Source organism: Acomys minous, assembly GCF_964271855.1.
Source record: "Acomys minous genome assembly, chromosome: 6".
Taxonomy (NCBI): domain Eukaryota; kingdom Metazoa; phylum Chordata; class Mammalia; order Rodentia; family Muridae; genus Acomys; species Acomys minous.
In genome coordinates this window covers 761,024-776,492 of record NC_140487.1, presented here as the reverse complement: position 1 = coordinate 776,492, position 15,469 = coordinate 761,024, and the positions used below count along the sequence as shown (strand labels likewise).

General features: G+C 54.5%; 1 protein-coding gene across 1 annotated transcript in view; it reads left to right on the top strand.

Annotated features, from left to right (window-relative positions):
* The window catches only part of SND1 (staphylococcal nuclease and tudor domain containing 1), a 406,636-nt gene extending 392,102 nt beyond the window's left edge, over positions 1 to 14,534 (top strand). Inside the window, exons 17-24 of the mRNA XM_084788021.1 lie at positions 454 to 642; positions 6,168 to 6,309; positions 8,891 to 9,014; positions 9,805 to 9,874; positions 10,569 to 10,682; positions 12,062 to 12,265; positions 13,790 to 13,834; positions 13,954 to 14,534. Of these exons, the coding sequence (XP_084644147.1) occupies positions 454 to 642; positions 6,168 to 6,309; positions 8,891 to 9,014; positions 9,805 to 9,874; positions 10,569 to 10,682; positions 12,062 to 12,265; positions 13,790 to 13,834; positions 13,954 to 14,019 (954 nt within the window). The 3' untranslated portion in view covers positions 14,020 to 14,534. The remainder of the gene's footprint in view (positions 1 to 453; positions 643 to 6,167; positions 6,310 to 8,890; positions 9,015 to 9,804; positions 9,875 to 10,568; positions 10,683 to 12,061; positions 12,266 to 13,789; positions 13,835 to 13,953) is intronic.
* Positions 14,535 to 15,469: the final 935 nt, after the last annotated feature.

Below are 15,469 nucleotides of genomic sequence, written 5' to 3'. Positions count from 1 at the left end.
CTCTGGTGGAGAGGCTGAAACAGGGCTGTTTAATTCTATACAGTTGAACAGGGCGGCAGGCAGGATTGCTAGACACAGCTGAGCAAGGAGGCGGGTTTAGCTCATCTCGGTAGGAGCAGTCTTTAAGCTGTAAGCATGGGTTGAGGAGAAAGCTACAGAGGAGATTTTCTGGACACTGTCAGCCTTCACGTCGGACTCAAGGAGGGCTTCTCCGCCCCTCTGAGCCTTATGGGGGAAAGTTTTGCCACTTGCACGAGGCTGAGGCATTGGGGTCCTTGACATGGCTGCACCCATGTCAACAGAACATTCACTCAGGACTTCTCTGGTTCTAGCTGCCTCAGCTGCGTAGAATGAGCGAAGAGGTGGCTGAGGCTTGACAGCCGTTCTCAGCCCCTGAGTATGCCGAGCTGTGCCCACAAGCTGACCGTCCCCTCCCCTGCCCTTTGTCTCCAGGTGGAAGTAGAGGTGGAGAGCATGGATAAGGCTGGCAACTTCATTGGCTGGCTGCACATGGACGGGGCCAACCTGTCTGTCCTGCTGGTGGAGCACGCGCTTTCCAAGGTCCACTTCACTGCCGAGCGCAGCGCCTACTACAAGCCCCTCCTGTCTGCCGAGGAAGCCGCCAAGCAGAGGAAAGAGAAGGTACCAAGTATGGCAGTGTGCCAGCCATCCCCTGGCATGTGCTTCTTCTTACCTGTCCCTTCCCACACACCAAAGGGCCAAGAACATGGTGCCAGCTTAGGCACCTGTGCTCATAAGCCTACTGTAGACCTACCGTGGGCCAGGATTGTCAGCCTGGACTATTGCCAGTGGTGTCTCAGACCAACAGCCAGAGAGTCTAGAAGATGACCTCAGAGTAGTGGAAGAAATGACCAGGTCACCACTGATGAAGGGCTTGGGGTCTGCCTGCCCTTCTCTATCAGTGCCCAGCAAAGGGACTGGGCAACCCTCCCCTGAATTTCCTTCCCCCGGCCCTAGAGGGCAGCAGCCCAGCGAGATGCCCTCAGGACGGCAGATTTATAGCCTATCTGCAGACACTGCATTGAAGAGACAAGGGAGGTGGATCCAAAGAAGCTTTTGGAAACAAATTGACTGTTAAGGAACTCTGGCTTAAGGGTGGGAGCTGGGCTGGCCCCTCCCACACTAGCCTGTCCCCATTGACTTACAGCCTGCCTAATAATGGGATAAATCAGCCGGCCACCAATCTGTCAGGGCTCCTCTGTGCTTGAAGAGGTTTCGTGAGACAGCCATGCTGAACCATAAATTGTTCCAAGAGTAAATGTTTCCTTCCCCATAGGACAGCCATCTGGCTTGAGATTCACTTCCCAAAGCCAAGACACCCTGCCAGTAGGAATTGGGGGCTTGGTGCCCTAAGCACACCATGCTCTTCCTCAGGCCAAAGCAGCTACCTCCTTGCTCTTGCAGACTGGCCCTTGGGATCTCTGTCCTCAGTCGTCCTCTGGGAATTGGGACAAGTGTCACACACTTTGGTGGCAGGAGAACACAGGTGGACAGAGTTCAGAAAGATGTGGTCCAGAAACCTAGGTTGGGCACAAGCGACTGTCTGTGGTCTAGGGGAGCCACTGCTTCATGCCATCAGAGGAAGTTCCCTCCTCCTTTGCTCCACTTCCTGCTCACGCTAAACCCTGTCTCCTGAGAGTGGGAGGGGAAGTAGCTTCCACAGGAGAGACATTCTTTATGAAAGCTAAATTTAAGACTGCCATCCCTATGTCATCTGTCTGAGGCAGGGGACTGGAAGCCCAGTGGAGTAGGGTCTCCTGTTCCAAGGTTGAACTGTCCTAGAATAGATGCACGGAGGGCCAGTATGGCACCCGTGAGGGCCACGGCTGGGAACCTAGGGCACAACCCTCCACTACTCCACACACAAAAACTCACCAAAGCCTGGAAGTTGCCTCCTCGGGTCTGTTAACTCAGAGTGGAGACCCAAGGGGGCCTTGGGTAAGGACAGGAGTAGCATCTGGCTGAGGGGCTGGCTAGAGTCTTTGCCAGGTATAGCATGAGGCATCCTTTTTACTGCACAGCAGACTTGTCTGAAAGAACCCAAGTTGTCATTCTGTTGGTGCCACTTGATGATGCTAAGGAGTAATTACCAGTGATTAATTACTTACATGAGCTGCATGGTTTTATTCCAGCCTAATTAAAATGCAGCACACACTCTCTGTACTGGGCCACCTTCCTTTCCTGCAAATCCCCGTCCACTTAGCATCCAGAGGAACCAGCGTGGCCTTCCACCTCCCAGTGAGCTGACTCTAGGGAACCGCTTTGTCTGCAGAGCCTTTGGTGACTTCTTTTAGTTGGCAGTTGATGAGAGAGTCAGAAAGCCAACTGGGCTGCAGTAACCTGGGTTGTCAGGCATAGCCGGCATGTCCCACTCATGGCCTCGACTGTTTCCCCTGTTGAGGAATAAAAGCGCATGGTCCCTTCACAGTGTGCAAATGTCTATACGTACAGGCTAACCAAGAAAGGGAGTGCTGAGACTCTGTGAGAGCAGTCTTATCTGGAGGGGCCTGATTGTGCTGCCTCCCTGCTGGATCTCTTTAATTCCACCCTGTGTCCTATAAGACCCTCCGCTTCCTCTGTACTTTGGAGTTCTGGACGTGTAGAAGGAGGGAGTCAGAGGTGGCGTGCGCGCGCACACGCACACACGCACACGCGCACGCACACACACGTATTCTCTACCCCGCTCCTGCACTCCGTCCATCTCCCTCTCCCTCCCTCCTTCTCAATGCAGCAGGGCCTTGAACAGGGCTGGATTGCCCATTGATTGGTTTGTATTGAGCTGGGCCTCGCTGCTGTGCATTTGAAGGCCTCTGCCACCCTGGCTCCACGCCAGTCACGCATGTGGAGCCTAGTGAGTAGGGATATTAAATAGGCTTTACATCGGAGACTCCAGGCAGTGGGTTCCCTGTGCAGGAGGAGGGTCTGGGGCTCCCTAGGAAGAAGCATAAAGACAGAATGGTGGAGGGCAAGAAGACGGAAGCAGAAGCAAAAGCCTCTGCTGCGGACCGCTCTGACTTACACGCGCACCCGCATGATGGTTCCTTCCCTGGCGGGAGCTGCAGCAACAGGAAACCCTGAAAAGCTCCAGCTATACAAGGAACCTGAGGAAATCGGAAACTTGCTTGGCAGAGGGGAGCAGGATCCGGGGAGAGAAGGGGTGAGGTGTGCAGCCAGAGCTGGGAAGGGTCACAGCAATGCCTTGCCCCAACACAGGTCCGCCATGATCCTAGCTTTGAAGCAGAAGAGAGTAACTCTGCCAGGCTGCTCATATGCCTGGGCCCTGCTGCTGAGGCCGGACTCATGTTTCCTCAGGTGGCATCTTGGCCATAAGGGGTCTTTTCCCCCTCCCCACCTCTGCCACGAGCCTGGGGGCAAAGCTCTAACTCTGTGTTAGACTTTCTGGAAAAGGTCTTTGACTTTTCCTAATCAACTCCTCATGGGTCTGGGAAGAGGACATCTGCCACAGATTCCCCCAAACAAGAGTATCGCAGGGCATGAGCACAGGAGGCTTGCTCACCCTGTGGGCAAGTTGCACCTGTTCTGCAGGAGCCTTGCCAGTGTGTCTGCCTCTCCTCCTAAGATGGCTTTGTACAAGGGCATTCATTACCAGCCAACACAGGCTTATTCTAAGGGTGAGGCCCACACCCCTCCCAGCAGAGGGGTTCACAAAAAGGCCTCGGCATTTACCAGTCTGCCTAGAACCACTGGCTGCCAAGTCCCAAGGTAGAGCTGAGCTGCTCCTCTCCCCCAAGAGAAACAAGGAACCCTCATGTCTCCACTGCCCGAAGAGCCAAAGGCAAAGAGTAGAGTCTTCTCTTAGAATCAAGGTTCTTTCCCTGAGGAGCAGCTTCTATCCTCTTCTGTCCCCGGGTGCTTCTTAGCAGCCTCTGGCACCTGCTGGTCCACAGCTAGATAGACACCTTGCTTTTCTTGTCTTCTCGCCCCAGGTGGCAGTGGTAAGCCCTTCGCCTACCAGGTGAGCTAGCGGACCTGAGGGAGGGGATCTGTCAGGCCTTGATTTGCATCACTGGTGACCTCAGCCTGCTGCCCACCTGAGCCTGTGAGAAACAAAGCTCCACCCCCTCTCCCCAGGGAAGGAACCTGATGCTGTCGCCTGAGGCTCTCTCACTTGAGGACTCATTAGCAGTTTCTGCTCTCACCCTGTCAGTCTGCTCCAGATCCATCCACGCAGCTGAGGAGAACCCTCCCCAGTAGACACAGCCCAGGAAGTAGGGTGGGGGAGATAGGTCTCTGAATGGCTTCCAGACCTAGGATCCTCTCTGTCAGCCCACACAGAGGCCTCATCTCTTTACCAAGCTGTGAGCTTGTGCAGCTAGAGCAGAGTAGGCAGAGCAGGAGAGGGGAGCACAGGGCCGCTGCAGACAGCTGAACCGCCGGGTGCTGAGAGATGGAGGGTGAGAAGCATGGGTGCTGGCAGGGAAGGTGGCTGGCGGGGCCTGCAGCCCACTTAAGGCAGTGATGACAGGCTTGTCTTAGAGGCAGTGTGGGTCCTATTGATCTGTGGGTTTCCAAGGGCTCTAGAGGGCCTGGGAGCCCAATCGATAAGAATGGCTGGCTAAGTTAGAACCCTTCCAGCCAGAGAAGCCTAAGAAAAGAGCCTAAGGCCTTGTGTGAGAGCATCCGTGACTTCCCACAAAGCCCTCGCATAAGGAACCTGACTAGCTAGAGGTATGTGGGCCTTAGAGGGTCATTCACTCTGTGGCTTCTCCTGGACAGGCAGGGCTGAGGTTCCGTGTATGTCTTAAGTCTGGGTGATGGGATGAGAGCGCTGATAGTCGTGATGGAGACAGCTATTGGCAGCTGGAGGCCAGCCACAGAGCACAGCCCTACAAGTGTCATTGCAGGAGCCACTTGTGTTTGTGGCATGGTGGGAAACTTAGGCCTAGGTGGGTCTTAGCCCCTCCTCTCGGCATCCTTTAAACTCAGAAAGGCCACATAGTTTGCCTCTCCTTTCCGGAGAAAGACATGCATTGATGCCACGGGAAAGGCAGAAGTGTACGCTTTGGGGTGACCCAAGGGGGGTTCCATAATTGCAGCAAGGCTGCCCTTCAGCTCCTTCCAGGGGCCACCCAGGAATCTGCTCACTGTTAGCTGAGTCAGTCACTGTATGTTAATCAGAGGAAGCAGACCCAGAGATCATTTGTTAACATCACACACAAGATAAAGGGTGCCGGGGCATGCTTTCTAAGCTTTTCCCGGAGCCCATGTTGCCTGTGGCCTCCAGGACGCCCAATCAGCACCAAGGACCTGCTTCTGACTGCAAACCTCTGTGCCTCAGTTTCCCCACTCAAAAGGTTGTTGTGAGGCTCAAATGAATTGATACCTGGAGAATGTTTACGAGGCTCACGGCGCTAGTGGGCATGCAGGTCTCTGGCTAAAAGCCATCCTCTTCCTCTGTGCATGTCTTCTTGATGCCATGTGTGGTCCACTTCCTGCTGCTCAGCTGGAGGGCCACCTCCCTCCCCTGCTCTGACAGACCTCACTACTTGGCTAATCTCCTGGCCGCAGGATTGGACTTGACACGCTGTCACGTCCAATCAGCTTCTGAGCTGCCGCAGCTCAGGCACAGGGCTTGGGGAAGGTAGGAGGAGAGGAAAGGGTGGAGAAGGGTGGCCCAGCTTCTGAGCTGAGGTCAGAGCAACCTGCTGGAGGTGAGGAGCTCAGAGCAGAGGAGCTCCAGTTCTGCACGCGCGCACACACAAGTCCCCCTCCCCCAGCTGCAGCTTAGAGTGCCTCGGGGACAGGGGGCCACAGGAGTGGCCTGCAGAGTGACCCTGCAGAGCACTATGTGAAGGGACATGAAGATCTGAAACAAGAGGGGCCGAGCAGGCAACCCAAGGCCCAGGCAGCTCAGGTGTATGCGGGTCACCTGGAACTGGGCTTGGGTTTTGTGTGACTCTCCCCCTGGCTTCTTAGACTCCAGTTTAATAAGGCTGGCGTGAGATCCTGGAGCCTATTTGGTATCTGCTGGAATCATGACCCTCTAACCCAGAACTTGAGTGACTCTACCTCTCCTGCTCATGATCAGCCTTGCAGTGACCCCAGACGTAACCCATGTGACACCACTCACTCAGAGCCCCTAGTTGCTGTCCTCAGCCACCCTGTCCCCACTCCCGCCCTGGCAGGTCTGGGCCCACTATGAGGAGCGGCCTGTGGAGGAGGTGCTGCCTGTGCTGGAGGAGAAGGAGCGCTCCGCCAGCTACAAGCCGGTGTTCGTGACCGAGATCACAGACGACCTGCACTTCTATGTGCAAGATGTAGAGACCGGTGAGTGCCTGTGTGCTGCTTTCTCGCAGATCCCAGCGTGGGTGTGGGCCCCCAAGGGACTGACAACTGCTACTGCCCCTGTCTACCATCTCACTGGGCCTAAGGATTGCCCCCAGGAACCCACAGGCGGGTCCTCTGAGGACAGTGACATTACAGATTCATCTGGGTGGTTCCCTGAGACTCTTAGGTAATGCTCTCACTCCCAGACACCCCTGGCAGGGCTGGGCGTGAGGATTTGTTGCCTGAGTGTGTGAGGAATCATTGAACAGATTGTCTGGTGTGGCTAGAGAGCCCTCTTCTTAGGAAGGACCAGAAGGGTGGGAGCCTGTCCCTCTCTCGGCATGGGTTTCTCCTACAGAGGTTAGTAGAGGAGTGTAGTGGCCAGTTTCCATGGCAACAAGCAGGCTCTAGGGGAAGCTATGCCCTGGTAGTCTTTGTGGGGGAACCATCTCCTGTCTTCAGCTTGCCACTCCACCACCCGGCGGCCAGGGCCCCCCACACAGAGAGCTCAGGAGAGCCCGTTCTGGCAGCAGTCGCATCCACCACTCTCACTTCTTTCTTCTGGCCTCCTCCTCTTCACTGTGCTCTGGGTGCGAAGCCATCTCACTGGGGAGAGAGAGACAAGCAGCTGCCTTTGGGTCCAAGGAGCCAAATCCTGGCAGGGGGGTGTGCAGACACAGGCAGCTTGCTCAGTCCTACCCTCACAGCCCATCTCAGCCACTTCCCCTCTGATGATCTTTCCCAGGCAGCTGCTTTGGTGGTCATTTCACCAAGGAGAACGGCTTCACCCTGGCTGGTTCTGCTTGGGAAGGGAAAGAGTGGAGGATGGGTGAAGGTTGATAAGCTTTGGAGGTTGGCTTCTCCTGAGGTCAGCCAGCCCTCAGGACTAGGTTGCATGATGGGAAAGGAGTCTTGCCTCACAGGGTCTAAGTAGAAATTGGGTCTGTGTGTGAGCAGAGGATAGCTAACATGGCCATCAGAGAGCCTGGGGGAGGACATCTTAGCAAGTACCAGAGAGGACGCTGCAATGCTCAGATAGCTCTGTCCAGTCCATGACAGTAAACCCAGCATCTGCAGCCTCCCTCTCTAAACCTTTGGGCCTCTCAAGGCACACCCTCTCACCCTGTCCACTTTCACTGAAGCCCATCTTCACGAAGGGTCTGATAAAAACATTAACTGCACGGGACCAGTCAGACTCTACATAAGGACCTGGCAGGAGGCACGAGCCTGTTTCTTCCTGTTGCCTAGGAACCTAAACATTCAATAAGTCAAAAGTAGACCAACTTCAGGAGCATCTGCCAATGTAAAGGGTACTTCCCAGTCCCCAGAGTTTGGTTATCTGTGGGCAGGGAGCACTCTGTAGCAGCCCAGAGGCCTAGTGCCAGGACTGTGGGTGCACAGCAGCCCAAGGAGAAGACGTGTGTTGCATATGCAGAGATCATTTCAGCATGGTTGAATTATTAAGCACCCTGCATGCACCAGGGATCCTACCAGGCCTGTGCGAGTAAACAATCAAGTGAGCTATGGTCTGTGCCCTGGAGGAGCTCACTGTGTAATGGCGGGAACATAAACACAGACAAGGAACTTACAGGGCGGATGGTGGCAAGTTTAACCACAGTAAACGTGTATTCTGCACCTGTTACAAGGTGGCCTCAGCCCTGAAGGGAAAGAGGGATGCCACACTTAGGCTTCACATCGCCGGCCCTGGCCTCACCTATAAGGCAGAAGAGAGCAAACAGGCTATGAGGCTGAACTAGCATCTGGACCAAAGGGGCAGAAAGGACAGACCCCAGGGGACTGATGCCCAGCAAAGCGCAGGGTAGGGAAGGAACCAGAGAAGGAAAATGAGACCATGGGTCTGCCCGAGCTGGTCAGGGCAACAGTGGTGAGCAGCAGGAGCTTACCTGTGGCAGGGCTTCACAGCCAGGGACACTAGGCAGGAAAGTGGGGCGGCTGAGGAGAGGTCGGACAGGGGAGCCCAAGCTGGCCATACTGGATGTGCTATTCCCCATGAATTTTACAGGGTGCCTGTGAGTAGGTGAGGCCTCTGGGCCCCACTCACCTTTCAAGGCTCTAATTCTGAGATCCTTTCCTGCCCGTGTTATAAGCGATTCCCACCCTTTTGCCCACAAGAGACATTGGCAGAGTGGCCCCTGCAATCATGGGTCCAGCCTGGGAACTGTCTCTTGTAAGAATAGAGTCCAGGTTACCAGCTCTTATTCTAGAAGCTGCTCCACCTTGCTAGGTGTCCATTTTCCTGCCTTCTCAGTCAAGACCTAGCCACAAGAAATGTACCTCAGTCGTAGGACAGTTTCTAGTATGTGCAAGCCCTGTGTTCCATCTCCAGTACTTGGGAAAGAATTTAGGAGGCCCAGGCGTATTCCTCCGGGTCCCTGCAGCCAGATCAGTACATTAGAAAAGTGTGTGCATGCAAGGTTGCTTTTGAATATGGCCGGTGTGAGGCCTCTTGAGGGAGAACCTTCGATGACTGGCCTGCGTGGGCTGAGGGAGCCAGTGCTTGGTGTCCTGTGGACAGCCACAGCATGCTGAGCTCCAGGTTCCCTGCCCTGTCTTCCTGCAGGCACCCAGCTGGAAAAGCTTATGGAGAACATGCGCAGTGACGTCTCCAGCCACCCCCCTGTTGAGGGCTCTTACGCCCCACGCCGGGGAGAGTTCTGCATTGCCAAATTTGTAGATGGAGAATGGTGAGCCACTTGGACCAGCAGGGCAACCGGGCTTAAGTGGGATGGAGAAATTTCCTGGGGCACAGGCCTGCAAAGCTGCTCTTAGGTGGCAGGCTTTCACACAAGCATCTGCTTTCTGGGGGGGGGGGGGGGTGCTGGTAACAGCCTCTGCCAGATGTGCAGGGTTTCCCTGGGGTGAGGGTGGGGGCTGTCACCTAGCCAGCCTCACAACGTGGTGCCCCTCCCTCCTCCCTGAGGACACCCTAACCTGGCCCTCACCCCTCACAGGAGGATGATGATGTCAGCAGTCAGTTGGAGGTGTGCTCACTGTGAGCACAAACCAGCCATCCAGCCCTCCACCTCTTCTGTCTGGGATATAAGCAGTAGCACTTCCGGGCCAGAAGGTCACTCATATATGATCTACCAAGGGTAGAGCCCATGGCCTTCCCAGGGTGACGAAGTGACTTGGATGTGTTCCCTGCTGCGGCCTCCCAGACAGATCTGCCGGCTAATTACAGCCGCTGTTTAGTGTGCTGGATTTAAACAGCAGACATCAATCTAGTCATTACTCTTGTTGCTTTATGCCCCAAGGACACATTCATCTGCTCCACAGGCTCCCCTCCCCCCTCCTTTGCTCCCAGCTCTGCTCCGACTCCTATAGATGCTGTCCACAGCTCCCTGAGGCTGGGCCTCCATAGTCTGAAAACTGTCCTCTGTGACACCCTGAGACCCTGGGCAGGAAGTGCTGTGTCCCCAGGGAGGTCGGGTTCCTAGAGCTATCCTGTGAGCTCTGACCATGATGCCATTGCAGGTATCGCGCCCGGGTAGAAAAAGTGGAGTCCCCTGCCAAAGTGCACGTCTTCTACATCGACTACGGCAATGTGAGTGCTGGGGACCAGGGTGGAAAGCAGGCAAGGCAGGGACCGCCGGGCACCGTAGCCCCCTTGGTCAAGTCCATTTCATCTTTCAAAAGTCCTGCTAAGCTTACTGACAAGACATACGCATTGGGTACCTCTGCTCCTCATAAAACAGGTTAGTGTGGCCAGAGGCCTGCAAACGCTGATGGACACTTGAGGTGTGCCGTGGCTATCAGCTGTCCTTCCATCCCTCAAGGATGAGACATGAGGATCTGCTAGCAGAAAGTCTAGAACTGGGACTGTGCTCTCACCTGGTTACCCAGGAGCACACAGTGAAGAGGTGTTGCCAGGTTGGGCTAGAACCATAAGCACACCTAGCACTGTCAGGTAGACAGGAAGCCCGTGGGCAGGAAGAAGGGTACCGGAAGGAAGGAGGAATGGGAGCCTCCAGGAATGCCAGCGCAGCGCCCAGAGTGAGCGCGCGTGCGGATAGCAGCTTCCCACCAGCACTGGTTTTACCAACTAGGGAAACCAATGAGACTAGCAAAATGGAACTGAGCCGAGGAGCAGGCAAGAGAGGCCCAACGTGGACATTCCTGGCAGCCTGGCACAGAGGGTCGCCCTTGGGTCACGCTAGACGTCCCCGGCAGCCTGGCACAGAGGGTTGTCCTTGGGTCACGGGGTGTGTGATGTCGCTGTCCTGGTGCTTCCTCTGCAGAGAGAGATCCTGCCATCTAGCCGCCTGGGCACCCTACCACCTGCCTTCAGCACTCGCGTGTTGCCAGCTCAAGCCACAGAGTATGCCTTCGCCTTCATCCAGGTGCCCCAAGATGTGAGTACAGACTCTGTCCTCTTCAGAAGCAGCTGACCGTCGGCACGGCCATTGCTGCAGCATGGCAGGAGAAGATGGAAACATGTTACATTGTCTGTTGTCACTGATAGGACTCCGGGTTGGGAGTGGTCAGCTCAGGGAAGCTGCCACAGATCCGTTAGTTCTTGGGCAGTGGCGTGGCCTGCAGAGTTAGGTGCCCTGGAATAATGACTCCTTCCCCACAGCTGGATGCTAGTGAGTTGCAGGCCGCGGCAAGAGAGAAGGGTAATGTGGGGCCGGGACACTGGGGTCTTGTCTGCCCTGTGCCCTAGGCGGGGAGGGAAGTGGCAGCATTTTGCACCAAAGCTGATGTGGTCAGGTCTGTTTCTGATAGCTTTGGAAGGAGTTACTGGAGACAGTCGTAACAGGCGAGGCTGGAGATGAGGGCAGCCAGGCCTTAGGGAGGACAATGCTCAGAGACATGTGGTAATATCAGAGTAGTGGGACAGGGCAGAGGAAGCTAAGTTGCCACTGAATTCCTGGCACATGGTTATGTCGCTCTTGGCCAAGGGAAGGAGGGACACTGTGGGCGAGTAGATTCTCCACAGTAGTATGCAGGGCCCAGTAGAGAAGGGTACTAAGACCTAGAGTTAGGATTTGAACATTAGACCCACGAGAGTATTTGATGGTGCAAGTGAAAGGTGTGGCAGGAGGAGAGAGACTTGGGAGGTGCTGGCGTTTCCCCAGGCGAGGGCAGGGAACCCAGAGGAAGGAGGAGGGACGGTAGCAGACCTGTGCTCAGAATCATAGTGGCCTCAGTTTTCAGACAGAACCAGTCAGCAGCATCCACTCCCTCGCGGAGCTCCAGCAAGGAGACGGAGGCTTTAGCTTCAAGGAGGTGCCTGGTGCTCAGAGCAGAGGTACGTGAGCAACGTGGGTGGCGCTGCCTCCAGAGTCAGGTAGAGACCATCACCATTCACTTCTTACGTTTTCACAGGATGTGCCAAAGGGCACTAGACCGCACAGGTCACAGGCTGAGCTGGAAGGTGTCTGTGAGGATGGGGGGCTGTGTGATGAGAACGCAGTATGCTAGTATAGTAGAGACAGCAGAGACGTGACAAGGACAGCATGCTGAGGAAGACTATAGAGGCTTAAAGGGGTCAGGGGACGAGGCCGCTTTTCCTCAGAAGCAGAAGGGAGGTGAGTTTAAGAATGGTTTGTGTACAGTTGGTTGGGGTAGAGGAAGGGGCCCTTCATGCCCAAGATGTTTGTCACTCACAGTGACATAAAGGGAGCATCACAGGCTCTGCTGGAGGTCCAGGGACAGACCCTGAGACCCAGGCAGCTGTGGTTTGCCCTTCGTCCATCCCCCTCACTAACGCGGCTCCATTCCTGTCCAGGAGGATGCACGCACAGATGCTGTGGATAGTGTGGTGCGGGACATCCAGAACACTCAGTGCCTGCTCAATGTGGAGCACCTGAGCGCCAGCTGCCCCCACGTCACTCTGCAGTTCGCAGATTCCAAAGGTGACGTGGGGCTGGGCCTGGTGAAGGAAGGGCTGGTCATGGTGGAGGTCCGCAAGGAGAAGCAGTTCCAGAAAGTGGTATGTGATACGAGGGGGCTCCACCCTGGAAGCGGGCCCCTAGCATGTACGCTGCACCATCAGCGGTGTCACAGATGAGGAGCTGGGGACCGCACCCAGAGCCAGTGAGAAAGCAGGGAGCCCACCAGCCTCCTGGTCCTGCTGGGGAAAGATAATGGATTTGGGTTTGTTGGGGTTTAAAGAAAATCTAATTAAAGCACAAATTAATTGGCTGCGGGTTTGGCTGAGAATGCAGCTGCAAACTAGAGCAGAAAGTTTCCCTCTGCATGTGCCCCAGTCGGCAGGCTAGGGAGCTTTGCCAGGGGTGATGCAGAGGGCCAAAACCTGTCTCCCTGCCAGTGCTTTTCTCTAGCATACAGTCTCCAAGTCCTGTTATCCCGGACCACCTGTAGCCATGTGGTAGTCATAAGTGTTCCAAGACTGTCCTAAGACTCCTCCAGCCGACTTGGAAAGCCCAGGTTACTTGATGAGACGGGAGTTCACCCTTAAGAAGCTGGGCCCGATTGCTCATGAGATGAACAGACTATAACCTGCTCCCTGGAGCTGACCACAGTCGGCAGACTTGACTCCTGGAGTTCATCCTGATTTTTTCATCCATTGGCTGATAAGTGTGAATTCTGAATCACTTCCAGGCCCCCCGTTGGGCACCTTGCATATCTGAGTGTCTCCTAGCCTCCTGCAAGCATTAGCCATGGCCTCATTGCAGGCCAGTCTGCCCACCCCCCAGCTGACACAAATTTATGAACCTTCTAGATACATGTGCTTATAGGATACACAGCTCCATAGCTCTCAGGCTGGACCTGACTGGACAACAAACAGGTGGCACCCACTTCTTTCCCGATGAGAAACATGGTCTGTGAGCACCGGCTTCTCCATTTTTCATCTCTTCACTCAGTCCATTGGTCCCCTTTCCAGGCCCTTCTGTTCCCCACTCCAGATGCCCACACAGTGCCATGTTGGTTTGTGTGTCAGAGGCACTGGCTATCTTGAATGTGAATGTCCTCACATGAAGCTATTCATAATGTGTCTGATGTGCCCACCTCAGGAAGATGAGCACCTTCCACAGGTTCACTCTTGCCCACCATCGGTAATGAGAATAGGCAGACGTACCCTAACTTTGTGGGCCTCATATACATTCCTGCATGAGACAGTGAACATAATTGAATTGAATAAAATGTCACAGGATTATAACTGTGGTGGAAAGGAGAAAACACATCTAGAGGATCAGGGGTACAGTGCCTACTTTTAAATAGGGGTCATGGTAGCATTGTGGCACGAAGAAGGCGGTATTTTATCAGAGACTTGGGGGGTAGGATAAATATCCAGGTCAACATGAAGGGAAGAGACTAGGCGCATGGATAGACAGTGCAAAGTGGAGCAATCCCAGAGAGCAAGGCAGTTTGCTCTGAGTACTAGGCTCCTTTAGAGGGGCCACTGACGTGCAGCAGCATCTTTAGTTGCTTCTGGCTACTCATTCAGGAATACCTCCATCTTGACCGCCTCCCATCCTCTTGTGTCCCTCAGATCACAGAATACCTGAACGCCCAGGAGTCAGCCAAGAGTGCCAGGGTGAGTGAGTTCTTACCTGGGGTCTCTGGAGGTTTGAGTTTGAGAGGTGTGGCCTGTGGCTCCCATGGGGCCACACATCCCTGAAGAGTCATGTTGTTCTGTCTCCCTCCCTCTCACAGCTGAACCTGTGGCGCTACGGAGACTTCCGAGCTGATGATGCTGATGAGTTTGGCTACAGCCGCTAAGGAGGACTGTGTCCAGCACCACTGATGCCAGACCCTCTCCCTCTGCCAGGAGGTCTGGTTGGGGGAACATAGATTGGGTCCAGCTTTGCTTCAGTGTGCAGAAACCTCCTGTGTGGTTGGTAGCATTGGAGCTGGGGGTGGGGAGTCTGAGGCTTGCTGGGGGCCGACCGTCACAGTGGCACTGCCAGCCAGTCTCTCCCAGATGATTTTGTATTTTTATTTGGAGGTGTATGTGGTTTGTTTTTTAAATTGTCCTCAAATCAGGAAAGAACCATGAAAGACTGTCTTAGTGAAGGGTATAATTGTGACACAGAGGCGGCTATCAGCTGGCTCCCACCTCTACCCAAGACCACCCTTCTTCCAGAACTCTGTCCAAGTGTTGATTATGTGACTTCTGATATGTTAATTCTCAAATTCCAATGTGTCCACATCGGCCCCCTACCCCCAACACACACACCAGCCTGTTCTGTATTTAAAGCTTCTGAGACCCAATAAAATAGTACCTGCTGTCCGCAGCCCTTACTGTCATGGTAGAGCCAGAATACTGGGTTCTTATCCCCAGCCAGGAGGAAGAATGCTGACAGTCCCTAAAAGCAAGGCTGCTCGTAGGGTTCAGGCAGCCCTGAGGCCTGGCAGATGCCACAGCCATTCTGCAGGAGAGCAGACATCTTCAACTCACTGCCTGTGGCTATCCTCCAGGATGTGTGCGTTCAAGCAGCAGCCAAAGCACTCAGTGCCTCTCAGCCTTGTCCACAGCATGAGCCCAGTGAGGACCCCCCAGTTCCTGCTGTGAGCTTACATTGGATTAAGAGCAATGTGGGCCTGGTAGTTCAGGAGACTGAGGCAGGGAGACCATGAATTTAAGTCCAGCCTGGACTAGAATACGCTCAAGGTCAGCCTGAGCAACCTAGACCTTGTCTCAAAAGTAATAAGTTTAAAAACGACTGGGCCTGTAGCTTCATGGTATAGTTGCTTTCCTAGCATACATGAGGCCCTAGGTTCAAGCTCCAATACCATTTAGATAGATAGACAGATAGATACATACATACACACACACACACACACACACACACACACAGACAATCTCTTAGAGAATAGGGCTGAAATAGCAGGCACCTCTGAGAGGGATCCCAGACCTAGTGAGGAAGGCCTGTTGCTGTGAGCTAGCTCTAGCTCTAGTAAGTGGTCTCAGAATCTTTAAGGCCAAGCCACTTGTAGTCCATAACTGTGGGCTGGGAAAGGCTTAGAATAGTCCTGTGGTGGCCGTGAAAAGTCCATCGCTTGCAGGTAGTTCTGAGGGATGGGCAAAGACCAAAGAACAAGACCCTGGACACTAACCACCCATCTCATCCATGTGGACCTGCCCCTCCCGGACACATATTTTAAGGAAATCTGATGGTATGACCTTCTGCCTTTCTGACCCAGGATGATACCCCAAAGCTGCCTTGGC